The sequence below is a fragment of the Lethenteron reissneri genome, chromosome 4 (assembly GCF_015708825.2).
Source record: "Lethenteron reissneri isolate LAM-NWPU_2019-01 chromosome 4, ASM1570882v1, whole genome shotgun sequence".
NCBI classification, from domain to species: domain Eukaryota; kingdom Metazoa; phylum Chordata; class Hyperoartia; order Petromyzontiformes; family Petromyzontidae; genus Lethenteron; species Lethenteron reissneri.
Genome location: NC_083782.1, coordinates 4,962,910 through 4,990,467, shown reverse-complemented (window position 1 = coordinate 4,990,467; position 27,558 = coordinate 4,962,910). Strand labels below are relative to the sequence as shown.

General features: G+C 50.8%; 2 protein-coding genes across 6 annotated transcripts in view; one reads left to right on the top strand and one right to left on the bottom strand.

Annotated features, from left to right (window-relative positions):
- The window catches only part of LOC133349640 (uncharacterized), a 37,900-nt gene extending 25,759 nt beyond the window's left edge, over positions 1–12,141 (top strand). The window contains exons 10-18 of the mRNA XM_061563249.1: positions 1,559–1,631; positions 2,016–2,101; positions 2,573–2,660; positions 3,633–3,681; positions 3,995–4,082; positions 5,146–5,252; positions 6,408–6,492; positions 8,193–8,297; positions 11,120–12,141. Of these exons, the coding sequence (XP_061419233.1) occupies positions 1,559–1,631; positions 2,016–2,101; positions 2,573–2,660; positions 3,633–3,681; positions 3,995–4,082; positions 5,146–5,252; positions 6,408–6,492; positions 8,193–8,297; positions 11,120–11,224 (786 nt within the window). The 3' untranslated portion in view covers positions 11,225–12,141. The remainder of the gene's footprint in view (positions 1–1,558; positions 1,632–2,015; positions 2,102–2,572; positions 2,661–3,632; positions 3,682–3,994; positions 4,083–5,145; positions 5,253–6,407; positions 6,493–8,192; positions 8,298–11,119) is intronic.
- Positions 12,142–12,656: 515 nt separating this feature from the next.
- The window catches only part of LOC133349415 (SH3-containing GRB2-like protein 3-interacting protein 1), a 60,608-nt gene continuing 45,706 nt past the window's right edge, over positions 12,657–27,558 (bottom strand). For 2 of the 5 annotated variants that reach the window (XM_061562828.1, XM_061562854.1), the window contains exons 15-22: positions 27,078–27,137; positions 25,937–26,042; positions 25,206–25,361; positions 23,822–23,954; positions 23,317–23,516; positions 22,079–22,143; positions 21,196–21,360; positions 12,657–20,659 (exon numbers count right to left, since the gene is read on the bottom strand). In XM_061562828.1, coding sequence (XP_061418812.1) covers positions 20,637–20,659; positions 21,196–21,360; positions 22,079–22,143; positions 23,317–23,516; positions 23,822–23,954; positions 25,206–25,361; positions 25,937–26,042; positions 27,078–27,137 — 908 coding nt within the window. In that variant the 3' untranslated portion in view covers positions 12,657–20,636. Of the gene's footprint in view, positions 20,660–21,195; positions 21,361–22,078; positions 22,144–23,316; positions 23,517–23,821; positions 23,955–25,205; positions 25,362–25,442; positions 26,043–27,077; positions 27,138–27,558 lie in introns of those variants that run through there. The other 3 variants (XM_061562846.1, XM_061562837.1, XM_061562863.1) reach the window with 3 other exon arrangements.

Below are 27,558 nucleotides of genomic sequence, written 5' to 3'. Positions count from 1 at the left end.
GCACAGGTCAAGAGCTTCTGTGTCCGCTTCGTTTTCCAACCACCGAGCTGCTAAGACAATTTAATTTAAAAAATTGTCACCGCGTCAGTGCACTCCGCTGCTATTATGCAGCCACCGCGTTCTACACAGACCAGTGAGTGCCTATTGTGGCGTGTAAACATCAGTGTTACGGAGACAAAGCTGGCCTGGAGTAGCGCTGACCCGCAGACTCTCTGGGCTGCTCACTAACAGCCCAGTGTGGGCGAGTGATGTTACAGCAGATTCTACAGCTGGTCATGCGCACACGCCCAACAGATGGTGTCTTAAACTCGCCTGCCTGTTTCTTAGGTCAACCTAACGAGTATCCGGTGCATCGTGTTCCCGTCGGTATTCTGTTGACTCGCCACTGAATGAGTGCACACCAGGAGCGGTGGTGTAGCGGTTAGCGCTACGCTGTGCTACAAGCCCGGCCAACACCAGTGACGATTATCTGAACCGGTCCTCGGCCTCCCCTAGGTCGACTCGGCCTTAAATGAGTACCTTGTGCGATGTGTAAACATCGCCACTGGGGAGACAAAAAGGCGGGGCGTGGTGCTGGCCACCCACCCCCTAGGTCTGCCGTGCTGGGCTGTCCCAATAGTCTGTGAAGGCTATACAGGGCATTTTTGTACTTGTTGCCTTGTGTAAGTGAGCACGTGAGCCTCAATTGAGTTCCTAGTCCGATGTGTAAAAACTTTTCCACGAGGTAGACAAAGGTGGTTAGCCAACCCATCCCCTCCTGTGCTGTTCTGGCCTTCATAGGTGCTTGCTAACAACACTTGTCCCAACAGTCTGTTAATGCTATACTGGGGGGTCTTTGTCTTTGTAGTGGTGTGTGGACAATATCAGTCCCGCGGAGACCCAAGGTGACCGGGCGTGAATCCATCCACACCATTCTCGCATGTGCCGTTCTGGCCTTAATAGGTAGATACTAAGATCACTTGCCCCAACAGTCTATTTGGATTAATAAGGCAGATGGATGCGTGCCGTTCTGACCACACCACCCCGTTGCAAGTGGGGGATGCTGGTCTAGGTTTTAAAAAAACTATTAAACTAATTCTTATTAACTGTTAGTAATTTTTTGTTGTTACACTGCTATTAAACTATTTTTATTTTACCAGGTAAGGCCCACTGAGCTATGTAGCTCTTTTTCAGAAGCGACCTGGCTATTGAAAATGATAGCTCAACGAAGTGGCTTATCACGTGCAAATTTATATCAGGCAAATACTCTAAACGCATGTTTCCAAATGTTGAGGGATAAAACGGAGGACCCGGAGAAAAATCCAAGCGACCACGGGGAGAACATGCAAATTCCGAATATACAGGCATCAAGGTTGGGATGAAACCCACACCAGGTGACGTATTTCACAATTCGCCACCACGGCACCCCTTAATAGGTGCTTACCAACAGTTATAATAATAGTAAAAGTTCAATTTGTAACGCGCGCAAATTTGCAGACGTAGTGGCCGCAACTCAGAGGCCTCTAGAGTTTACGGGGTTGTACAGATGTTGTGTGTTGGTCCTTGTGCCCGCGCGTAGGATATTTACGTGTTTGGAGGAACACGTGGCACAGATGGCACATCGCTGGGTGACCTCCACAAGCTCAGCCTCGGTGAAGCCCTCATCATGATCATGAATCATCATCACCTTCATCATCCATTTGTCCATCATGTGATGATGATGATCGTCACCATTACTAAATCCCCATTAATCAATCATTTCCACCATCATCATCACCATCATCATTGATCTTTTTCATTATCAGCATCATCACATCCACATCAATAATGCATTATCATCACTAAATCGATCAAGATGATCGTTATTAATCAATAATCATCGTTTATCATTGTTTATGATCATTAATCAGTCCACTCTTATAATCATCTCTGCTTTCCTCCATTACAATAATATGACAGCATTGCCAACAATTAAGTTGGTGCACAGGCACTTGTTATGTGTAGCTCTGTCGTGGTATCTCTGTCGATGCCCGCAGCCAAGATGAAGTGGAAGGTGCCGCTGTACATGGGGCTGGCACCGGAACAGAGACACAGCCACACGGTGTTCATTCTGCATGGCCACGTGTGTATACATCCATCAGAGACCGCAACACCACCACCATCATCATCACCAGCAGTAGTAGCAGCAACAGCAGTATCACCACGACAACCACACCACTACTACCACGACTACCGCCAGAATTAGTCATCACCTGCTTCAGTTTCACCACGAGTAGCGACACCCATCACCAGCTGTAACATCGCTACTATCGTCGCCGCCACTCACCTTCACTACCAGTTGCAGCCTCACCACCTTAACCAAAGATAACTGCACTACCACCAGCAGCAACACCACAAACCACCCTCGTCACCTCCAATACCCCTAATCCACCACACTTCCATCACTGCTCATCCACGACAACCTCAATCTGATCGTAACACGTCCCGGCGACATGGCTGTGCCTCTTGTTCAACGTGCCATGCTGCGCAACGATAGCGACCGATGACAAGGGGAGCGTTTGGTTTGGGCTAACGAGGCCCCGTGTGTCCACAGCTGTACGTGTTTGGTGGGATTAACGAGCAGCGGGAGTGCAACGACGTCAAGGCCATGCGGCTCATCAACCCCTCGGACCGGCAGCCACGTGGGTGACACGACACATCACAACATACACCAAAGACAAAGATCCCCCGTATAGTCTTAGCATACTGTTGGGGCAAGTGCTGTTAGCGAGCAGCGCCTATGAAGGCCGGAACGGCACATGAGGAGGTTGGTGGCCAGCACCACGCCCGACCGCCTTTGTCTCCCTAGTGACGATGCTTACACACACTGCACTAGGTACTCATCTGAGGCTGTGTCTACCTAGATGAGGCCCAGGACCGGTTCAGATATGATCATCACTGGTATTGGCCGTGAGCGAGAATTTAACTTGGGTCGTGAGGTTCGTAGCACAGCGCGCTAACTGCTATGCTACACACACGACGCACCAAGCACCTACGATTATCCCTGTTGGCTACGTACGGCAAGAAAGAAGTTCAACATACATTGCAAACACGAATACAAAACGGACTCTTGACTCAAATCGAGAACGTTCTTCAAATCTCTGGGGAGGTGAATCGTTGAATGCAAGTGGATGAGACGAGGGCGTTTTTATAATGGTTGGGCCTCGGCAGCCAATACAGTGCGGCCGATAGAATTTGACGACTTTACTCCAATTTGGCATTTTACACGGAGGCAGGGAAAGGTTAAGCATTGACCCTTTGCACAACCTCTGTTGTGTCCTTCCTCCCTTGTGAATGCCACCCGAAGCGAATTCCTAAATCCACCTCAAATGAGGTGGATTCTGCATTTCTTTGACACTGATGAACTTAATATGTATGCCAGAACTGCTTTTTTCTTGAGAACTGCTTTTTGTGTTTAGTTTGTTGTCCTTCCCCTGCACTTAGCACGGTTGGCTACGTACGATGTGAAAGTAGTTCAACGTACTTGCAGTACATACAGCCAAGTCGTTGGTCTATGTGAATGTGGGGTTTGACTGCGACGTGGCTTGGTTCGATAAATAAGTCACACGAGCAACACGCGTGCCCCTGCCCGTGATGTGATGGCGTGTGTGCAGTGATGAAGGAAATCCTGTCGGAGATGGGGCTTCAGGAAATAAACACCAGGTGGGTTGAGATTATGATCACAGCAATGATGGTGAAGCTAAAAGATGGGGATGCTGATGGAGAAATGATAATGATAAAGGAGCTAATGGTGAGGATGATGGAGACATGATCATGAAACGGCGAGGATGATGTACGTATGTTGAACTTCTTTCGCACTGTACCTGGCCCACCGTGCTAATCGGAGGTGCGGTGATGATGGAGGTATGATGATGATGGTGGAGCTAATAGTGATGATGATGGAGGTATGATGATGGTGTAGCTAAAAGTGAGATGATAATGGAGGTAAGATGATGATGATGATGATATGTTACAGTTTCCTACCGACACGAATTCCGAGAGTAAAGTATGAGTTGAGCGAGCCACCCAAGCAGGCCAGCACGGACTCCTCCCCCACTCCTCCCGTATGCCACCAACACCGCACCACCAACACCGCACCACCAACACCGCACTACCAACACCGCACCACCAACACCACACCACCAACACCACACCGCCAACACTGCACCGCCAACACCGCACCACCAACACCACAACACCACACCGCACCACTAACACCGCACCGCCAACACTGCATCGCCAACACTGCACCGCCAACACTGCACCGCCAACACCGCACCACCAACACCGCACCACCAACACCGCACCACCAACACCGCACCACCAACACCGCACCACTAACACCGCACCGCCAACACTGCACCACTAACACCGCACCACCAACACCGCACCACCAACACCGCACCACCAACACCGCACCACTAACACCGCACCACCAACACCGCACCACCAACACCGCACCACTAACACCGCACCGCCAACACTGCATCGCCAACACTGCACCGCCAACACTGCACCGCCAACACTGCACCGCCAACACTGCACCGCCAACACCGCACCACCAACACCACCAGCATCACACTGCTAGCCAGCTCCAGCAGCAGGGTGACGAGTGGCACAGCTGTTGAGTGTGCACAGGCGGTGTAACTGCATCAGGGCGCATGGGCCAGAGGGGCCCACATTCTGGGCTATGAATCGGTGTTAGGGGAGGGGAAATGGGACAGGCGACCCCATATCATTCATTGCGCAAGTTTCCATGCCAACCACGCTATGCCACCGTCGCCCATATACCTACATATAGACCATACTTACCATATACTTCCAAAGAGACCAGTGGTTCTTAACCTGGGGTGCACGCACTCCCTGGGGGTGCGAGATGCCCTTTCTGAGAACCAAAGGGGTGCAGGCTGCAGTTAAGGTTAAGAACCACTGATATAGACCCATAGATTCACATATATACTCCACAGCCATATGTAAAGAGCCATAAGCTGACATATATGCCAATAAACTCATATATTGGCCCACAGACTTACTTATTGACCCATAATGTCACCTATAAACCCACAGACTAGCATATAGACTCACAGCGAGGGCTCCTGGCATCTCTGTCTGTGTGTGCACGTGTAGGGGTCGTGCCCTCCAGAGCCGCCCTTCCCAGAACTGCGGGCGGAGGCGGCACAGGGCATCCGCAAGGCGCTGGACGCCCTGGACGTGAGGCACCGGCGACTCAATGCGTGAGTACCAGCACGGGGGGGGGGGGGGGGTATGGGGTGGGGGTGTGGGGGGCAGGGTATCTGCTGCCCAATTTGTCCAGCGTTTGTCAGTTGTTGGAAAAAAAATGTGAAATGTCAGCTATTTGAATTAAATCGCAATTGATGTTTTAAACAGGTTCCTTCCATTCAGAGTTTTTGGCTACTGCTATACATTTCCACAAGCTAAGCCACTGTGTTGAGCTATCATTTGTGATTGCCAAGTAGCTTCTGAAAAAGAGCTATTGAGCTCAATGGACCTTGCCTGGTAAATAAAAAATTAACCCGTAAAAACAAAGTTTTTCACTATAAATCCTTTATATGCGTGTCAAATTAATTACAGTACGTGTTCAATGGGCCACAACCCAGCCCACATTGGTCTTTGAAATGGGCGGCTAGAGTCCTCTCGTCCTCTGGCTTGAGATGGCTGCCACCTATGGGTCAGATGATTGCCTGCCACCATTAAGCAATTGGTAATTAAATATAAAAAATTTTCCTAAAATGTTGAAAATGTTGGAAAAAAAATTTCACGAAAATAAATTGTCACGCACAACGAGTCTGTGTGCAAAATGTCAGCTCGATTAGATCACGGGAAGTGGATTAAAAAACGACCGAAAGATTTGCACGGTCGTAAGCGCGCAAGCAAGCAAGCAAGTGAACTTAATATAAAGGATTTAAAAATAGTTTAGTTTTTTTAAATGTTTTCCCCAATTTGATCCCGATTGCAAAATCGGGATCACGTCGCGAGACGCGAGTTTGGGATCTCTAGCAGAGCAGTGCCAACCTTTCATGATGGAGATCGGCCCACGGAAATGGATGTCATAGAACTACCTCCCGAGACCTCTGGTCCACACAGAGTAGATAACAACACTTTCCACACATACATATATATATACACACATCATTGACTCTTGCCTCTATCCACTGCTGAAGCAAGTGTTGTTAGCGAGCACCTATTTAAGGCCGATGAGGTGGTGTGGCCAATTCAATGCCTAGTTGCCTTTGTCTCCCCGGGGTGGTGGGGGGGGGCGGTGTGGGGAGGTGGATGAGGTGTTGGGGGGTGGAGACGGAGTGGGAGCGGTGAAATGCAGGTCTCCCTCACTTGATGATCCAGTAAATGCGGCGAACTTATTTCTACAGGGAGCGTGCGGAGTTGACCCAGGCTCGGCTCGTCCTGCAGGAGGAGAAGGCGCTGTACGCTGTCACCTACAGGCGCCAGCAGGAGGTGAGGGGCTGGGCTGTCGTACGTACGTATGTATTTGCGTCGAACTTCTTTCGCACCATACGTAGCCAACCGCGCTAATCGGCGGTGCGGAAAGAGTGCCTGTGGAAGTAGTGGGAGTTGATGCAGCCATCCAGGGTTAAGTGGATCAGGCAGAGGTTTCGATTTAAAACTTTCGTGACTGCAGGGATTCATCTTCTTGGTTATTTCGGTAAAGTCACGTAGAATGGAAATAATAAAATAATAAAAATAAAACATAATAAAATAACATTTTATTATGTTTTATTTTTATTATTTTATAAAGTAAAATAATATTTTACTATGTTTTATTTTTATTATTTTATTATTTCCATTCTACGTGACTTTACCAAAAGAACCAACAAGATAGGCAGAGGTTGTAGATAGTATGTAAATAAATAAATATTCTCATTGCTTGGAATTGTCTAATATTACGGTGAGTACAGTGTTAATACAGGTAGGAACAACAGGTTCCACACTGCCCACCAGGGATTATTTGTCTGTCTGTCGTGCATATCCGGAATTCCGCCCACCCATGCACCTCCCCACCGAACACCGAGCTACGCCGCGATTGGTTGACGATGTCGGGGAGGGTGGGGGGGGAAGGGTAAACATGCCCACTCATCCAACTGCCCCCCCCCCCCCCCCCGAACACCGTGCTGTCCAACCAAGTTCCTACCTGCCCACTCCGAAGGAAGGTGGCGAATTGAGAGTGGCACATTTGTTCCAGGAAGGCGGCACACGTTGTGTAAACGAAACTAAGGTCGACTTCACTTGAGATTGGACGCAAAAGCGACACTCCTGCAGAGGCAGGGGTTGACAATCTGGATCAGAGGTCGGCAAACCTGCAGCTCCGTAGCCGCACGCGGCTCTTCACAGACTGCCTCGTGACGTAATCCACGTATTTATATTTGTATGTATTCATAAACATTGCTGCTCTTGAAATATTGAGTTTTGTACCGAATTCGAAAAAAAAAGTAAGTCTCTTTGTTATTTTGGTTGCCGGCCCCTGGTCTGGACGAACAGATCCATGCAGCGCGTGTTCTTGCCACAAGCGTCTGGGCGAAAAGCAAATGGAAGCAGCACCCTGTTGTGCATCTCCATACGTAAATATATTTCTGAGCTCAGTCAGCCTCAAGATCCGATGCGATCGTATTTGTAGATCCATCCGTCCCATGGGAGCGAGGCCTGAACCGGCCATAGGACGGCAGTCCAGAGGGCAAATGCACGGGAGGGCCGGTCCATTCTGAGGGCCGGTCTGTAGTGGGGAAATTGCAAATGTGATCAGAGTATTTTATTTATTATATATATTTTTATTAACATATGCTATTACCTGTGTACGCTTCATCACTTATATTTATACTCTTGGTTGGCATTAAGTCCCCATATTCGGCAGCAACCAAAGATTATTTCTCACTGGCCAATTTATTTGTGGACCCGGTCCAAATTGTCAAAGCAGATCGCACAGCAAAATCACGCTCACACGTCGTCACATCGAAGATCTAGCGACTAGGGCTACACAGTTTGTCAACCCACAACCCATTTTAACAAAAGAAATGTCCCATAGCTCGAATTTGTGTGTTTACAAATGCCTGAGACCAATGTTTCGACTCAGTCCGTCACCGCACGGGAGCGAAGTGATAACGTAACGGTGAGCGGCGTTCCACCCACCTTGCCTCTGGCAGGAACTGCAGGAGATGCTGGAGCGACACCGCAGTCAGAACGAGGCGTGGCTCAAAGCACGCGCCGCAGAGAACGACGCCGAGCGGCGGCAGCTGTGCATCGTCAAGGTGCCCGTGTGTTTGTGTGTGTCTGTGTGTCTGTGTGTGTGTGTCTGTGTGTGTGTCTGTGTGTGTGCTCGTGGGGAGCGGTGGTGTAGCGGTTAGCGCGCTGCGCTATGAACCTGGCGACCCGGGTTCGATTCCCGCTCACGGCTAACACCAGTGACGATTATCTGAACCGGTCCTGGGCCTCCCCTAGGTCGACTCAGCCTTAAATGAGTACCTGGTGCGGTGTGTAAACATCGCCACTAGGGAGACAAAGGCGGTCGGGCGTGGTGCTGGCCACCCACCCCCTCGTGTACCGTTCCGGCCTTCATAGGTGCTCGCTAACAGCACTTGCCCCTACAGTCTGTTCAGGCTATACGGGGGATCTTTGTCTTGTGTGTGTGTGTGTATGTGTGTGTGTGTGTGTCTGTGTGTGTATATACGTGGGGAGCGGTGGTGTAGCAGTTAGCACGCTTCGCTACGAACCTGGCGGCCCGAGTTCGATTCCTGCTCATGGCCGACAACGGTGACGATGATCTGAACCGGTCCTAGGCCTCCCCTAGGTCCACTCAGCCTCAAATGAGTACCTAGTGCGGTGTGTAGTAAACATCGCCACTAGGGAGACAAAGGCGGCCGAGCGTGGTGCTGGCCACCCAACCCCTCGTGTGCCGTGCCGGCCTTCATAGGTGCTCGCTAACAGCACTTGCCCCAACATTGTTAAGGCTATACAGGAGATCTTTGTCTGTCTGTGTATGTATATACATGTGTCTCTGTGTATATGTATATACACGTGTGTCTGTGTGTGTGTGGTTCGTTGCTTGCTAACAGCACTTGCCCCAAAAGTTTGTGGAGGCTATACTGGGGGATCTTTGTCTTTGTGTGTGTGTGTGTGGACAGGGCCGTATTATGCTACAAAAACTAAAGGGCCGACAAAAACTAAAATGTTACCATGTTTTTTGTTTGTTTGCATGTATGATAAAAAAAAATTAACCAAGATATCTTCTTCAATAAATAAATTTATATAGCAAGGATAGGCACAGTGTATGTACAACGAGGCAGAGTTCATAAGGTGAGAGAGGAATTAAAACCGGAGATTAATTTTTCGAGATTTTTTTTATTGCAAAATTAGCAGTAACATCTTCAAGTGGTGTTTTTCACGCAATCTCATTCTCAATAGAGAGTAGTGCAAGGGGAAGACGAACGTTGTTGTCCTATGGTTGGTCGGAGACAGATTTTTTTTTTTAAATCAGCTTTAGCTTAAAAAAAATTAACCCGTAAAAACAAAGTTTTTCACTATAAATCCTTTATATGCGTGGCGGCTAGAGTCCTCTCGTCCTCTGGCTTGAGATGGCTGCCACCTATGGGTCAGATGATTGCCTGCCACTATTAAGCAATTGGTAATTAAATCAAAAAAAAATTTCCCTAAAAAGTGTATAATTTTGGAAAAAAAATTTCACGAAAATTAATTGTCACGCACAACGAGTCTGTGTGCAAAATGTCAGCTCGATTGGATCACGGGAAGTGGGTTAAAAAACGACCGAAAGATTTGCACGGTCGTAAGCGCGCAAGCAAGCAAGTGAACTTAATATAAAGGATTTAAAAAGAACGCTCCCCTTCACAATTCGAAGTCCGCGTGGAACAAGCGCAGTGACAGCGGCGGTAGTAGCATGGGGCAGCAGCAGCAGCAGTTACAACTCTAGCGAGTTATCACTGAAGGCCTACGAAACAGAAGTGCCTAGAGCCTATAAGAACCTCAATCCGGCCCTGTGTGTGGGGAGGGGGAGTGTAGCGGTTAGCGCGCTTCACTACGAACCTGGCAACCCAGGTTTGATTCCCGCTCACGTCCAACACCGGTGACAATTATCTTAACCAGTCCTGGGCCTCCCCTAGGTTGACACAGCCTCAAATGAGTGTTTGGTGTGGTGTGTACATATTGCTACTAGGGAGACAAAGACGGCCGAGTGTGGTGTTGGCCATTTACCCCCTTTTGCCGTGCCGCCTTCATGGGTACTCGCTAACAGCACTTGCCCCGACAGTCTGTTTAAGGCTATATGGGGGATCTTTGTATTTGTGTGGCCATGTGACCTGCAATATTAACTCAACTAGCTGTTCCAATTCCCAGCCTCAGCTAACATCAGTGGTCGTGAGTGACATCTGAACCGCGTCTGGAATTTCCCCAGTCTGACTAAATGGCGCACCTGGTGCGGCATACACGCATATAGAAAGGGGGAGATAAGGGCGGCCAGGTGTCGTGCTAGCCACACCACCTCTACCCCTCACACATCATCATCACCAACCACGATCAATCCACAGTTAGGAGACAGTGGATTCAGCGTTCCCATCGCAACCCCCTCAATCGGTACCGGGGCCTTCCCGAGGAAGCTAATGATCTGACCGGTGATGACCTCCAAACTCTATGAATCACGGTGTCAGACGCAGACGCTGAATTAATAAATAATCAACGTCAGGACGAAGGCCTCCCCAAGTCGACGCAATCCTCGACGATCCCCCGATGAGATGCAACAGCCCCAACTGCCGAAGCGGACGAATAACTGAAATGAAATAACTGTATCTGTACGGCGGCTCCCACAAGGCCATGCGAGAGGGCGTGTGGCACCAGTCTGGTGCCAGCTATCATAGAGCGCGGCATTCGTGTCGCTACACTTCTCTGCGGTGGGTACAATGTCTTTCAAAACAACGGCGCTACGCCGCCTTAAATACAATCAATGGCGAACCGCTTGCGTCTTCCGAGAGCTAGCAGTGAACGGAACCCGCACTCTGCAACTTACAGTCGTCTCGGAAAGGGAGATTAAAAGTCCACACGGGGGACCTTTGTGCTTGTGCAGGATGACCTGGTGGTGCAGCAAGCCCAGCTGCGGGAGCAGGAGGCGGCTCTGAACAAGCGAGCACTGCAGCTCTCGGCCATAATGCAGCAGTTCAAGGGCATGTGACGCAACACTCCCTGCATGTAGTTGGCCTGGAGGTCCTGCAGCGCAACAGGCAGCCGGATCATCACTCCCGCGATGACGCCGGGCCCCCTACGGAATTATACAATTGATTAAAGAGCAAGCAGCGAGCGAAGCAACGAGGCGAGCGGCCTGCTCATCAATTTACTCACGCCATTAACCATCCTCGGGACCAATTGCTCAATTAACCCATCCTTAAGACCGTTTACCAAATTAAACCGTGATCCTGTTACCCAATCATGCAATCAAACTGGTAACTGTTCAAGCAACCAGCAATGAGCAGTTTATAAATTAACCAGCCTCATAGATGATTGCTTAATCAAGCAACGACCTTCATAAGCAATCAGAATGACAGTAAGTTTGCTAAAGTGCTAATCAACCACCCCGTGACTGTATCTGCCTCCTAACTAGGCTTCCAAGTAACAATCTACACAAGAAACTTTGCAACCAATTAACTTACCCAATTTCCAGTTACCCAGCCTGAAAACCCATCGGTTATCCAACTTGCAATGACCTTATGCAATGTGTCATTTTTTGCACCGTGACAAATTCTGCAAACTGCACCAGTCTGTACCACTTGCTGAGTGGACACTTTGTGGGCCATGCCATCTGTTAACTGGTAGGAGGTGGGTGGGGGGTGAAATAAGTTGACAGAAGGCACAGATTATATAACGCCTGGCAATTTACCTGATAACCATGCACGGTGGTACTTAAAACACGTTAATATTAGTAATTTTTTATCTGTATGAATTCAAGGAAAAATGAATGTATTTTAGGAATGTCTAAAACACGTTGAGCGATGACATTAAATGATCCGAGTGTTCCTTTCCCAAAAAAAGACAAATACCTGGTCTAAAAGTTTGTGTTGTGTGACATAAAATAAATAACGTGTGTTGCTTTCATGAATGAGCAATTGTAAAATTATGAAAATATATTTAAGGTATTACCAAGAGCAGTCACAATGTCATGACGAAACATTCCGTAGCAATACCTTGGATGGCTTAAATAAAACTAAAGCCCATCACTTTCATCGAAAACGATGTGACCGGTACTTTTGAAATTCGTTTTTTCCGGGCGCATTTAAATCCACGTCTCCCTCGCGAACAAAAGGCAACCTCTGGACGTGTGAACGACAGAAAACGCCGCTTGACGGGATGTTTCGGAAAGAGAAGCTGCTGCTGCGGGAGAGATCTCTCCCGCAGCCCATCTCCGGCACGCGCGCCGCACCACTCCGTGACATTTCCGAATGGATTCTTTGTTTCATGAATGTGCCGATCGTGAAATGTGAACACATTTGTTGGGGGAGGGGTGATATCAAAAGATAAAACACAACACACGTAAAGTCACGTAGAAGGGAAATAATAAAATAATAAAAATAAAACATAATAAAATAATTCTCACGACGTTTCGGCCACAACGCAAGCAGCCGTCCTCAAGCGAAGAACATTTCTGTCGGAAAGACAGCGTCAGACGCTGTTTATTATTTCCCTTCTACGTGACTTTACCGAAAGAACCAAGAAGATAACACACGTAATAAATAAAATTAAATCCTGGTGTCCCCATTTTCATCTATCGGTGTCATCCTCGTAACCGAGGGTTGATGTCCATGGTAGAAGCTTTCCATCTTTCACGATCTTCAACATCTCTCACCAAGAGACCTGTCCAACTGCTCACATTGTGTATGCTCTTGCCCGATATTCTCCCTTGCAGGATTGTTAATCGTCTCCAGCTGTGGCCCACTTAGGACATCCTGCAAATGCCACCTCATGACATCAGCTTACGCGATCGATTCGTCTGCAGCTCCAACATCTCAAAACGCAATTTAGTCTTTTCATCTCGTGACCCTGCGCAAGCGTTGATATGTCATCTGCACATCCCACGAGATTCCACACACTGAAGCTCTCAGCATCTTCATCCTTGCTTGCCGCGGGTAAAATAAACAAGACCAGGCGATGATCAAAGGAGGCACACGCAGCAACAGATTCAAACACTATAATTTTCCACACCAACAAAACACTAGCACTCCCCGTGACCTCAAAAGGTAATTCGCACATTGTTATCTGTTTACATTATAAAACATCATTTACTTATTTGTTCTGCACATTTCTTATATATATGTCTTTTTTTAAAGTAATTTAATAACTTATCCCTTTTCTTAATAACAATACATCTTCATATTTATTCCGTCTGTTCACTTTTAATTGTTTCAACCAGTTAAGGTACGACATGCTGGACAGAATAAGACACAAAACGCTTATGATGAACAGCTGCAGGGCACACGCCAAGGGGAACTGGGCAGCGGAAGGAAGGAAAGACATCGCACGTAAATACGGGGCATTTCCGTCAATTTTTTGCCACCGTTTAAAAATGCCGTAACTTCTCATCCATGAAAGCTACCGTTAACCCTTTCCCGTTCCGAGATGTCTGCAAGTCGCAGGGTGTGTGGGTGTCCCGTTCACCGCCGAATCTCTGAACGCGCAAGAAGCTCAGTTAATTTTATTTAGAGAGGCATAGCGTCGTCGTTTTTAAAATACATTGTACTCAACGCAGAGAACCGAAGTGACACGACCGCACTTCTATGATAGCTGGCGTCAAAACTGCTGCCACACGCCCTCGATAAAGTTATTTAAAGTTATTTCATTATATTTTTTCTTACGGTCCCGTACCGATCACGTACACATACGTACGTCATCGGAACGAATTAAGACATGGAAAGGGTTAAGCAGTACACTCGTCATTCTTTTCATTTCACACTGCATTTGATAGCCCCGAGCTTGATATCAATCTCCGTTGCAACATGCCAGACAGCAGATTGGCACTTGTACGTATGTATGGTTGTATGTAGAAATGGTGAACTTCTTTCGCACGGCACGTAGCCAACCGCGCTAATCGGAGGTGCGAGGGAAGGACAACAAACCAAAAAAAAGTCGTGGAGCGTTTTCATCGCGTGGAGATCTCCAATCAGTACAATCACTTGTTGCTTCTATACAACAGCGCTCTCCAAGGAGAACATCCCAGGTTGCTCTACAATGACAATAATTAAAACCATTGGCCAAATAAGCCCAGCTTATGGATCAGATATCGTAATCAAATATCATCCATAAGAGGTTTTTGGGTTAAATCGCGTAAATATAAATGCATCTTATTATGTTTAATTTTTATTTTATTATTTCCATTCTACGTGACTTTACCGAAAGAACCAAGAAGATGAATCCCTGCAGTCACGAAAGCTTTAAATCGAAATATAAATGCATCATTAAAACAGCTACCACCCGACAGCCAACTATAGTAAGGTTTGTCATGTAAATAGAACATGCCAATTCGTGAAGAGTACAGCACTAACCAGTGTGTTGGAGAGTAAACCCACAACATATACAATTTGTAACGAATTGTCATGTTTTTTTTACGTGAGAAACATCACTAACTGGCTGTGTTTGGTGGTGGCGGGTTTAACGACGCATTGATATTTACGCGATCCTACCCAAGAAACTATTACGGATAATATTAGTCGCGAAATCCTACGTGTTTCAGCAATCAATATGTTTCTAAATGTCGCATAGAAGATTCGAATGTTGCCAGCATTCCTGATACGACTTGGGACGGAGTTCCAGAGGCTGGGAGCATGGCAACTACCAGCCCTGGCCTCTCCTGATTTTAAATGATTTCGAGGAACCCAAAAAAAAGTTTAACACTCTCCTAATCTCAAGGTGCAATCGACTGGGAGCATACGCTTAGCGTTTTCCAAGTAATATTATTCAAGGGTTCTCATGCGCCAAGCAGAAAGCCAATTCGTGAACTGAACTGTCTGCAATAATGTCATTGTAGAGTGATTGGAGATTCGCATTTCAATAACCACTCCAAAACTTTCACCTTTTGCTCAAGTGTCAGTCTACTGTCAAACATGTTATGGCAAGAATGACGACTAAAACTCGAAAGTGTGCCCTCTCTTTAGCACACCAGTACTTTTGGTGCTCACACCACGTCATGAAGGAGCTATGCTTCAGACGATTAAAGGCCTACGGGGCATTTCCCCATCGCTTTTCCTTGCTCGAGGTTAAAGTTTCCAAGGTTATTTGTGTAACTACGCGGGGAACTTCATCAACCGGGACATCGTCTCACCTGCGAGCATGACCCGGCTCGCTAAAATGACAAGAAGCAAATCAAGCACGGCAATGCAGCAAATAGAAATCAGAACAAAAACAACTGCGTCGCACGCTTAAATGCCCCCCCCCCCCCCCCCCCCGGTGCAAGTTGGTTCGGGCAGATTTTTTTTGGAGGACGAACCGATGCTCGGGAAAGCCCAGGCGCTGCAGCGTCCCCCATCGGCGCCGGTCGCCCGAGAAAATTATTCACCTCGTCAAGGCGGCAGATAAATGGCAGCGACGAGCGGAGGAGGGGGGGGGAGAGCAGCGGCATTACATCAACAGGGCCCCACACTCCGTCCCCTCTGAACCACCTGCCATTGTCTGCGATCGAGCATACGGATGTCAAGATCGGTCTGCTCGGCCATATCCCGACGCACCGATGATCATCGCCGGATGTGCGAGTTGATGGGTCTCCGTTATGGGTCTTTGTGCAAGTCTGTGAGTCGCTGCGAGACTCTATGGAGGAGTGGTGGTAGCGGTTAGCGCGCTGCGCTACAAGCCCGGCGACCCGGGTCCGACTCCCGCTCACGGCTAACACCAGTGATGATTGCCTGAACCGGTCCTGAATCTCCCCAATGTCTACTTAGCCTCAAATGAGTACCTGGTGCGGTGTATAAATATCGCTACTGGGGACACAAAGGTGGTCAGACGTGCTGCTGGCCACCAACCTCCTCGTGTACCGTTCTGACCTTCACAGGTGCTCGCTAACAGCACTTCCCCCAACAGTCTGTTAAGTCTATACGGGGGATCTTTGTCTTCATCTTTGACTCTATGGGTTTCTGTGTGAACCTGTGTCCACTTTGAACGATCTCCAAAGTCGCGAGTGGGATTGCCTCATTCTGCCTGGCAGCCTCATTCTGCCTGGAAGCAGCTGCATTCATAACCCAGACACGGATTTATAGCCACCACTCAATCCCTATCCATACGAAAGGAGGATCAAAACCCTCCAGCTTAGATACAACATAATCACTTAAGTGCATTGTATGCACAGCTGTCGATTATTTGTGATTACTTTGCTTGCGAATTGCATTTGGCGCACAGCCCGCCCGTTTACATATTGGCGCGATAGTCACTCAACGTCTGTTTAATGTTTCGAACATAAATTGTGCAGCGATCAGTTTCAAAATCATCTGCCCGTGCAGACGTTGCGCTGCAGGCAAACTTATAATCAGCGATTGATGATCGTGCAACATTTTCCAGTTTCCCACGTGAGAATGTTTTGCTCGGATTTCTAAATGGCTTCACTACGATACTCTATTTTGTTCAGCGCTCGCAAGAGTGTGACCGGGGCCACCACGACGAGACTTAACCCGGTCTCTCAAGTTCTCGCCTGGTTAAACCAAATAAACTCGACAGGTTGGCAGTAGTAGTAGCTGTACATTCGGAGGCGATCTGGCCACGTTTTCTCACAATCGAGTCGTTGGCGGACAATTTTGAGTCAGTTCGTGCTGTGACGCCAGCAGAAACGCCGCAGCATCTTTAAAATCCACCGCCAAGTGTACAGCGCATATATTCCATAGTTGATACACCCGCAGTGTTAACCAGGGTGGCCACGGGGGTTCGAACCTCAAATCTCTGCACCGAGAGGGAAATGCACCAACGCACGGGCCTTCACCTTCATCGTCGTCGCATGGCTGCTGCCGCTGCTGCTGTTGATAGAGAGATGGAGAGCAAACAACCGTCACTTTACATTGAGACGGTCGATGGACTTGAGCCCGCTAATCGCCTGCGTCGTCAGGAGCTAGCGGAGGACTTAACGACGAGCGGCCGCCGTAGCTTTTACGTTTTCGAACTCGCGAACCGAAATGCCCTGTGCGCGACGAAAACAAAAAGCCCTGCGGAAATGAGCGCTTTGCTCGCAAGAAGCCGATCGGCAATGCCTGGAGGTACGGCGACGGGCAAAGGGGGCGCACGTGGCTAAGTGGTTGAACCCCTCCACTTGCAATCAGACATGGGAAATTCAAATCCAGGTCAGGGGTCAACTCCACCTATCGTCATCATCATCACCATGATTACCTCCGATTGGCATGGCTGGCTACGTAGGATGCGAAAGAAGTTCTACGTAAATACACATACCATCGTCAGCTCTCCTCTGGGGTTGATAAAAATTCGTACCATATGAGTAATAATAAACCACCCTTTGCCTCTTGACACATCTGCTCTGAAGTCCCTCGCCATCTTCAAACTTAGTTCCTCTTCACAATTGCCCTGATAATGAGTCAGTCGCAGCCCGATGAAACCACTGCTGGATAACGGGCCTCCCGATGTCACGTCGGTCATGGGGGTTTGTTTGACCATACTTCACCATTCTAGTCAGGGACTTCAGTCCGATCGAGTACCAAGCAGCGTTCATGTTAGCCGAAGGGTCAGAAGTCAGTCGTGGATTGGGGCGCCGTGGTGGCCAGATGTCAACTAGCTCGCTTGGTATACAGGAGGTCGTGGATTCGATCCCGACCCTAACGTCTGTACAGTTGGCGTTTGTATGTTCTCCACGTGATGGCGTAGATTTTTCTCCCGACCCTCCGGTTTTCTCTCCACATTTAGAAACGTGGGCGTTTACAGCATTTGGCTGCTATAAATTTCCACGTGATAAGCCACTTCTCGTTGGGCGATCATTTGTGGCCAGGTCGCCTCTGAAAAAGAGCTACAGAGCTCAGTGGGGGCCTTAGCTGGTAAAATAAAAATAGGTAAAGTTTTTATTATTGATCACGGTTAAGCCTCCTGCGCTGTACAGCTCTCGTTCGAGGGCGACTTCCAGGGGAGAACAGCGTTTCCCGAGCCAGTGGCAGTGATTCCACATTCTTATGGCAGGACCCTAGTCGTCCTTTGATGAACATAATTACAACCACCAACGTCCTACTTGATGCCGTTCATATTAGAACCCTAAGATGGTTGGTGATGATAATGATGATCCAACCCTGGCTAGGAGTTGAACTCACCAACTCACGATTGGGAATGCTGCCGCGCTTCATCAACAATGCTACCATATAAACCAGACTTTGCCAATAAGCGAAATTAATTATCGATGGTAAATGTGCAGCCCTGCAATTGCTTGCTCACAGCACTGCTGTCAGGACGGTCTCTACGGGAGAGCTCGTAGAACCTCCCTCTCTCTCTATGAATGTGTGGCCTGTTCTTTCACGGTGGCCTCGGAAGAGATGGAGTGCCCACACGTTACCCCACAACACATGAGCTGGCGATCGTCTAACTACCGGTGTACGCATGTGTGTGCAGCTGGGTGGACATTGTGTTCAACTGCCGCTCCAGGAGGCTGAATCGTCGACCTCTGGATTGCAAGTCCCGTGCGCTCACCATCACAGCGTGGTAGCAGCCCAAAAAAAAAATTTTCGAACACTATGTAACAATCATCATTAATTAATTTAAACACGATCATTCAGAAGATTGTCATCTCTTGAAAGCCTTTGCGACGGCGGACGGCGCCTGTGAGCCGAGTCGGAAATTCGACTCCGTGGGCCAAACCGCCTGCAGCGTAATACTCGGCGTGCGTGCGGATGACATCGTCGACATTTATTTGAGAGGTGGTACGTCATGGAGTGGGGGATCCAAGCACCTGGTCGCGTACGAACGCTGGCGATCAACGCGACGACAAAGGCCTCCTCCTTTCTCTCGCCGACGTTACTCCGCTTTAAAACTCACTTCATCACAACGTCCACAGCAAAGCTCGCCACAATACTTCAAACTCGGTCCGCTATTTAAATAAAATAAAAAAAGCAAATGCATTTTTTTTTGGTGTTCGTTTTGTACTTTTTTTTCCTTTTCCCCATTCGGCGCCGGCCGTTGCCGCCTAGCTGACGGACGTTTGTTCTGCTTCAGATAAATAACGCGTCGGTCACAGCTTCAACACAACGCGATCAACCGGTCGAGGAGACGAGAGGGCAACTTAAGCATACGACGCTGCGCGCACGACTGCTCCGTGCGTGCGCGAGCAACACGCTGTCATTTGTGCGCGCGTGTCAGTGCGTCTGTACGGCACGCAGCGGGGAGCGTTCGAGTGATGCAGTGGTTAGCGCGCCGCGCTACAAAAAAACCAACAACCCGAGCTCGACTGTTCGACTAACGTCAGTGGAAAATATCTGAACCGGTTCTTGGCCTCGGACGAGGTTGATACTCAGCTTGATGCGAGTAGCTGGCGCGGTGCGTGAAACACCATCTCACTGGGCAGCCGGGCACTGATTACATGACCACCCCTCCCACATCCGACACCCCCCCCCCCCCCCCCCCTTGTGCCGTGCCGCCCTTCGTTCACGTGCTAGTTAACAGCACTTGCTCTAACAGTCGGTGCGGCTACACACGGTGGGGCTTTTGTTCTCTCTACCGTATCAATAGGAAGTGTGTGGTGTGGCAGTCGCTTAAGCAGCACCGTGCTACAAACCCCACAACTTCAACAACTTGGAACGGGGGGAGGGGCAGTGTCAAACTGCTGCTGACGACGCGCACGCAATCACAGCGGTGCCGCTTATCAAACGTGCGAGTCGTGCAACTGCAGGGAGAGGCCCATTCGCTGGAGAGGGTTACGAAGACTGGGATGGGGAGGGGGGGGGAAGTTGTGAACAGGAGTGCGGTAGGGGGGCCCCTCCACGCTACACCACTGCATCATCATCATCAGAAGCAGCAGGAGCAGCACTTGTATCTAAGCATGGCCTATCGAGCTTGACTCGCCCTTCAAATGAGCACCCGTTGAGGTGGTGCTGGGGGCGACATCGACAACGAGGAGACGCCCCCCCCTCCGGTCCCCATTCCCTGCGCCGTGCCGGCCTTAACGTGTTCTCACGAATAGCAGCACCCTTCCCAACAGCCTGCAAGGCTTCGTGGGGGGGCACGGGGAGATGTCACAGACTTGGTGTCCGTGTACGTATAGTCCCTCGTACGCGTGTGTTTTTGATCCCTGGCACGTTTGCATATGCTCGGGCAATTATATGCTGAATATGTAGTATACGCTTTATTGTAAATGCGTACGCGTGTGTGTGCGCGCGCGTGCGTTGGCGTAAGCGAGCACGCGCGTGTGCGTGCGCGTGTGTTGGCGCAAGCAAGCACACTTCTTGCGCGCTCTGCACCAGCGCGCAGGGTAACGCCGAGCGTCGTGGCCGGCAGACCAAAATTACGGAGTAACGAGCACACGGGACAAACTTGGTGGTGGCGGTGGTGCCCAAAGGTCAGAGTTCACAGGTTGGGTGAGAGGAGCACGGGTTGATGGGAAGAGAGGTTGAGTTTCTGTGGCAACGAACGAGTCCTTAGCCGTCAGCCATGTACTTGCCTGGGTCACACACAGACACAAGACAAAGATATTGGTGATGCTAATGATAATAATGATGGTGGTGATGATGAAAATAACAATGGTGGTGATGATGATGATAATAATGATGGTGGTGATGATGATAGTCATGGTGGTGATGATGATAATAATGATGGTGGTGGTGATGATAGTGATGGTGGTGGTGATGGTGGTGATGATAGTGATTGTGGTGATGATAGTGATGGTGGTGATGATGATAATAATGATGATGATGGTGGTGGTGATGATGATAGTGATGGTGGTGATGACGATAATAATGATGGTGGTGGTGATGATAGTGATGATGGTGATGGCATTCGCAATCACCATATCTCTCCACGATTTTCGTCCACTTATGCTCATCGTTAACTTCGGACAAAAAAAAACGCATTTCATCGACGAATTTTCTCATCGCCGATGTCGCTAACGGAACGAACTGTAGGGGAGGGTGGGGGATGTGGGGGCGGGGGATTGGGGGTGGAGGCGGGGCGGGGGGTGTGTGGGGGTTGGGGACGCACCGGTGGCGAAGCGCTTCTTGACGAGCGAGAGGCGGTAGCCACCCCCGACAAGCTCAAACTCGACGCCCGACAGCGACGACCCCTCGCTCACAAACTGAGCGGCGAGCGTCGCGGGCACCGTGGGGCCGTCCGCCACCGAGAAGTGCGCCTGGAGCACGCCCGAGCCTGAGCACGCACAAGGACAAGGTGCCCCCCCACCCCACCCCACCCCCCCCACGTAGCCTTGAACAGACAGTCGGGGCAAGCACTGCTAAGCGAGCAGCACCTGTGAAGGCTGACACGCCGCACCGGCAGAGGTCGCAAACAGGTTTTGATTCCTTACCCGTACCCGTACCCGGCCGCACCAGGGTCGCAAACGGGTACCCGATTGCGACCTCTGGGATGAAGCCATGTTGCAGGCGTGGGTGGGTTGATTCTAGGAACTTGAATTGTGAGAAGAGACAAGACGTTGAGAAATGAGTGACAAACGGTGACTCGCCAGTGACTCACGGCCTACCCGTACCTGTACCCGGCCGCACCAGGGTCGCAAACGGGTAGCCGTACCCGTACCCGAACGGGTACGGATAGCCAGGTATCGGGTAGGGTACGGGTATCGGGTACCCGGTTGCGACCTCTGCGCACCGTGTACTCGTTTGAGGCTCAGGACCGGTTCAGATAATCGTCACCGGTGTTGGCCGTGAGCGGGAATTGAACTCGGGTCGCCGGGTTCGTAGCCCAGCGCTCTCACCGCGACACTACCCGCTCGCACACACGTTCATGCACACGTTCATACGCGTACACGCACGCGCGCGCGTCATGTGACGCGATACTGGATGCACAACTGGAACAAATGAGGGTGATTTTTGTTAAAATATATTAATGATAAACGTGACACGACCCTCACCTCCGCCTTCTGATTTTTCGGAGATTTCTGGAATCTTCCAAAGCACCCAGTTCTGCTCAGCATTCCTGCCGACAAAGATCAGAAATTGATGGTAAAAAAAAACGAAGCAAACGGATCGGATGCGACAGTTTCACAGCGACGCACCTCCGATTAGCACGGCTGGCTACGTACAGTGGGAATGAAGATCGACACACATGCGTAGAAATTTCGATTTAAAGCTTTCGTGACTGCAGGGATTCATATTCTTGGTTCTTTCGGTAAGTCACGTAGAAGGGAGGTAATAAAATCATATAAATATAAAACAATACAAATTCTCACGATGTTTCGACTTCAACACAAGCAATCATCATCAGGTGTGAAATCCACGGCAAAAAAATTTGAAAAAAGCGGCAGTTTTCCCTAAAACCGCCACTTTTTTTCCCCTAAAACCGCCACTTTTTTCAAATTTTCTTGCTGTGGATTTCACACCTGATGATGATTGCTGCTGGTGTTGCAGTCGAAACGTCGTGAGAATTGTTATTGTTTATATTTATATTATTTTATTATTTCCCTTCTACGTGACTTTACCGAAAGAACCACGAATACACATGCGTATACTTCCACAGGAACCTCTTTCTCTGCGCTGGAGGTGGAAGTCTCGTGCTCCATCCCTGTGGGATCTGTAAAACCGTGCCCTCCGAGTGTCCAGACGGACGGGCGCTCGTCGCCACGGCTGCTCATCATCAGCATCACCGTTGACCTCCCGTCCAGCGGCACCCGTGCCAAAGGAGACGAGGAGTTCTTTCGCAATTACTTTCGTGCGATCCGATTGGTGGACCGGCGATTGATGAGTAATCCATCTAGTAAATATATTCAGATAGCCTGGCTCTACTTAACAATTGACCTGCTACAACCCCCTTAATCCATCTCTTCTCAACAAAAACCCAACTTTGTGGACATTGATCTATTGAGGGCTGTCACATTACTCAGGAACACCCCCCCTCTCATAGCTGAGCCACGCGACCACGGGGAGAGAAACACGCAAACTCAAAATATACAGGCGTCTCAGGGTCAGGATTGAACCCAAGACCTCCTGCATACCAGGCGAGGTAGTTAACATCTCGCCACCGTGGCGCGATTTGGTGGGTGGAGGAGGGGGGGGGGGAGGTGCCGTGCTGGCACGGCTCGCATGCGCCGGTGGAAAAAGATGGGAACCAGGCCGGTCCTCCACGCGGCGTTTGGGGCGGTCCGAGTCTCACCAGGTGGCGGGGGGAGTGGCCTGCATGTCTGTGGCCCCGCCCCCGACGGGGGTCACGACCTGCAGGTTGGTGATGGGGGAGGGCGAGGCCATGGCGGAGCCGTTGTAGCGGAACGCCACTCGCAGGCTCGTGCGCGCATCCTCGCAGCGCCAGCTCGGCTCCAGCAGCAGCGGAGCCGCGTCCGCTCCTCCTGCGGACACCTGGGGGGAGCAGGAGGAGGAGGGGATGAGGATGAGGAGAAGGGGAAAAGGATGGGGAAAAGAGGAGGGTGGAGAGAGGGGGAAGAGGATAGAGAGAAGGGGAGGCATGTGGAAGAGGATGAAAGGCACAGGGAAGAGCAGGAGATGCAGGGGGAGGAGATGCAGCAGTCACGAGGAGCGGCGCGTGTTGAGTACACAGGGGGGGGGGTAGGCATAGCGGTAACAAAACCACCCATCTGCAATGGCCATCCTCCAATCCGCCCGCCCCACGACTCAACTCCTGCGCCACCACCCCCTGCGCACACCTGGTACTTGAGGATGTCCACGTTGTAGTAGGTGGCGGAGGGACTCTGCTCCGACAGCTTCTTGAGGTAGGAGCACAGCGCCGGCATGTTCAGCCAGAAGTCTCGCGTCTCCGAGTCGCTCTGCGAGAGGTCGCTGCACGAGCGAAAGCACGCACGTACGCACGCACGCGGAGAAAGACCCGACAAATTTATCCTTGGGGAGAATCAATCTTGGCGAGTGCCTACTAAACCAGCACGGAACACTGGCGGATGCACCCGCCGCCTCTGTTCCCCGCTGCGCAAACTCGCTGCGTTTGAGCCACCCGGCTGCTCCGCTCCTCCGGTGTTGTTCCCTCCACGTTTATAAAACGTGCGTTTAAGAGAATCCATACTCTTTGGTTCTTTCGGTAAAGTCACGTACGCACGAGTACACACGCGTACACACACACACGCGTACGCACGAGTACACACACACGTACACACGCGTACACACGAGTACACACGAGTACACACGTGTACACACGAGTACACACACGCGTACACACGAGTACACACGCGTACACACACGTGTACACACACGTACACACACACACGTGTATACACGTGTACACACACACACACACACGTGTACACACGTGTACACACACACACGTGTACACACGTGTACACACACACACGTGTACACACGTGTACACACACACACACACGTGTACACACGTGTACACACACACACGTGTACACACGTGTACACACACACACGTGTACACACGTGTACACACACACACGTGTACACACGCGTACACACACACGTGTACACACACGAATACACACACGTGTACACCCACACACGTGTACACACGCGTACACACACACGTGTACACACACACACGAGTACACACGAGTACACACACACACACGTACACACGAGTACACACACATGCGTGTACACACACGCGTACACACACACACGCGTACACACACACACACGTACACACACACGAGTACACACACACGAGTACACACACACGTACACACGAGTACACACACGAGTACACACACGAGTACACACACGAGTACACACGTGTACACACACGTGTACACACACACACACGTACACACACGCGTACGCACACACACACGCGTAGACACACACGAGATGCCATCGCGACCTTCACAACCCCAAGCCCCGGGTGGAGCTCCATTCCCTGCCCTCTTAGCGGATGCGCGTTTTAGGCCGAGGCGACCTAGAGGGAGGGGGGTGGGGGTTGGCGGTGGGTATGGGGGGGGTGGGGGGGTACGGGAGTTGGTGGGGGGGGGGTGGAGGGGCTACAGGGGGGGTACAGGGGGGGTACAGGGGGAGGGGTACAGGGGGGGTACAGGGGGGGGTGTACGGGGGGGGCCTCGCCTGTAGAGGAGCTGCGGGTTGGGCAGCAGCTGCTCGAGGCGTGCCGAGTTGCGCAGGCGGAAGCTGAGCACGGCTGGGGAGGGGTTCCCCGAGAACACCTTGGTGATGCCCGAGGGGAACGAGATGGTGGGCTCCCCCGTGATCTTCACCATGCACCTGGCGTGGCACGCGGAAGGGGCGGGGGGGGGAGGAGAGTTACGATGATGGCGGTGATGGCGAGGATGATGGTAATGGTGAAGGTAATAACAACTGCTGCTGCTGCAGTGGTGAGAAAAGCGATCGTGACGGTGTGAAGGCAGAAGCGATGATGGTGGCGGTGGGATTGACAATCGTCGACGGAAGGATGGCAATGACGGCGGTGGGACGATTGCAGAAGTTATGACGATGGCGGCGATCGCGATGATGGCGACGATGGCGGCGGTGGCGACGACGATGGTGACGACGATGACGATGACGGTGACGACGATGTTGACGACGTTGACGATGGTGACGATGTTGATGTTGACGATGTTGACGATGTTGACGATGTTGACGAAGGTGACGATGTTGACGAAGGTGACGATGATGTTGACGACGTTGACGATGTTGACAACATTGACGATGGTGACGACAATGACGATGTTGACGACGATGGTGACGACAATGGCGACGATGTTGACGACGGTATTGACGAAGGCGACGATGTTGACGACGATGTTGACGACGATGTTGACGACGTTGACGCTACGCACTGCTCGGCGGCGCGGAAGTAGGCGTTGACGGTCTCGGTGAAGGCAGCGGCCACGGGCAGCGTGTCGTGGGCGCCGAGCGTGAGCGGGCTGGGGCCCCGGGACGCTCCTGCTCTCCGCCGCCACCGTCACCGCCACAACCAACAACCACCATCAACAACCGCCATCAACAACCGCCACCAGCAACCGCCACCAACACCACCACAATCAACAACCGCCACCAACAACAGCCACCAACAACCGCCACCAGCAACAGCCACCAACAACAGCCACCAACAACCGCCATCAACAACCACCACCAGCAACCGCCACCAACACCACCACAACCAACAACAGCCACCAACAACAGCCACCAACAACCGCCACCAACAACCGCCACCAACAACCGCCACCAACAACCGCCACCAACAACCGCCACCAACAACCGCCACCAACAACAGCCACCAACAACCGCCACCAACAACCGCCATCAACAACAGCCACCAACAACCGCCACCAACAACCGCCACCAACAACCGCCATCAACAACAACCGCCACCAACAACAACCGCCACCAACAACCGCCACGCCACACGATGATTCAGAGATCACAACCGACTCGTTGACGCTCACGATGCAGGCACGGGCAGCAATCGATTGTTTTCAATCCCAGAAAATGGCACGTGATCACCTCCATCCTTAGTGAATGGTGGGGATGAACGAGCAAGGCGGTACGCATCGCGCAGGCAGCAGAGATGAGACCGGCAGTACCGACGAGACGGATCGCACAGCTGAGATGGTCAGCGCAGCCGGGGCAGAGCGATGAGCAGACAGTACGGATATGGTACCAGACAAGACAGTACGAACAACACAGACGATATCAGAGAGAACAAGACAGCACCAACGGGACCATACATGACAAACAAGGCCGTACGTTTAATACGCAGTTACAAACGACACAGACCATGCCAACGAGACAGAACAAGCGAGGCTACACACACACACCACGCGCGCGTGCTATTGACGTAGATGGGGTGGGTCACCTAAAGCCATGCAGAGGTCAAGCGTCGAGACTCACGCACCCATGCATCGGGGTCGCTCCTGCCTAATGCCCCCTTTACACCCCCCCCCCCCCCGTGCGTGCCCTCCCCGCCCTGACACTTACCCTCAAAGGTGAAATAAAACTTCCCCCTGTCAAACCAAACCATCTTGAGCTGATCAAAGTCTGGCAGTGGAGATCAGGGAAAGGAGGAGAAGGTGGGGGTTAGGGGAGAATGTAGGTTCAGAGGTCAACATGGGTACGGGGCGGGTGAGAAGGTGGGGGTTAGGGGAGCGTGTAGGTTCAGAGGTCAACATGGGTACGGGGCGGGTGAGAAGGTGGGGGTTAGGGGAACGTGTCGGTTCAGAGGTCAACATGGGTACAGGGTGGGTCAGAAGGTGGGGGTTAGGGGAGCGTGTAGGTTCAAAGGTCAGCGGGGGTACGGGGCGGGGGAGGTGGGGGTTAGGGGAGCGTGTAGGTTCAGAGGTCAGCGGGGGTGTGTGGCGGAGGGGCGTGGGAGCAGAAGGGGCAAGAGGGCAGCAGAGTTCAAGGGGTCACGGGATTAGAGTCAGCAGCCGAAGGTCACGGAGAGAGAAAGGCTGTTCCG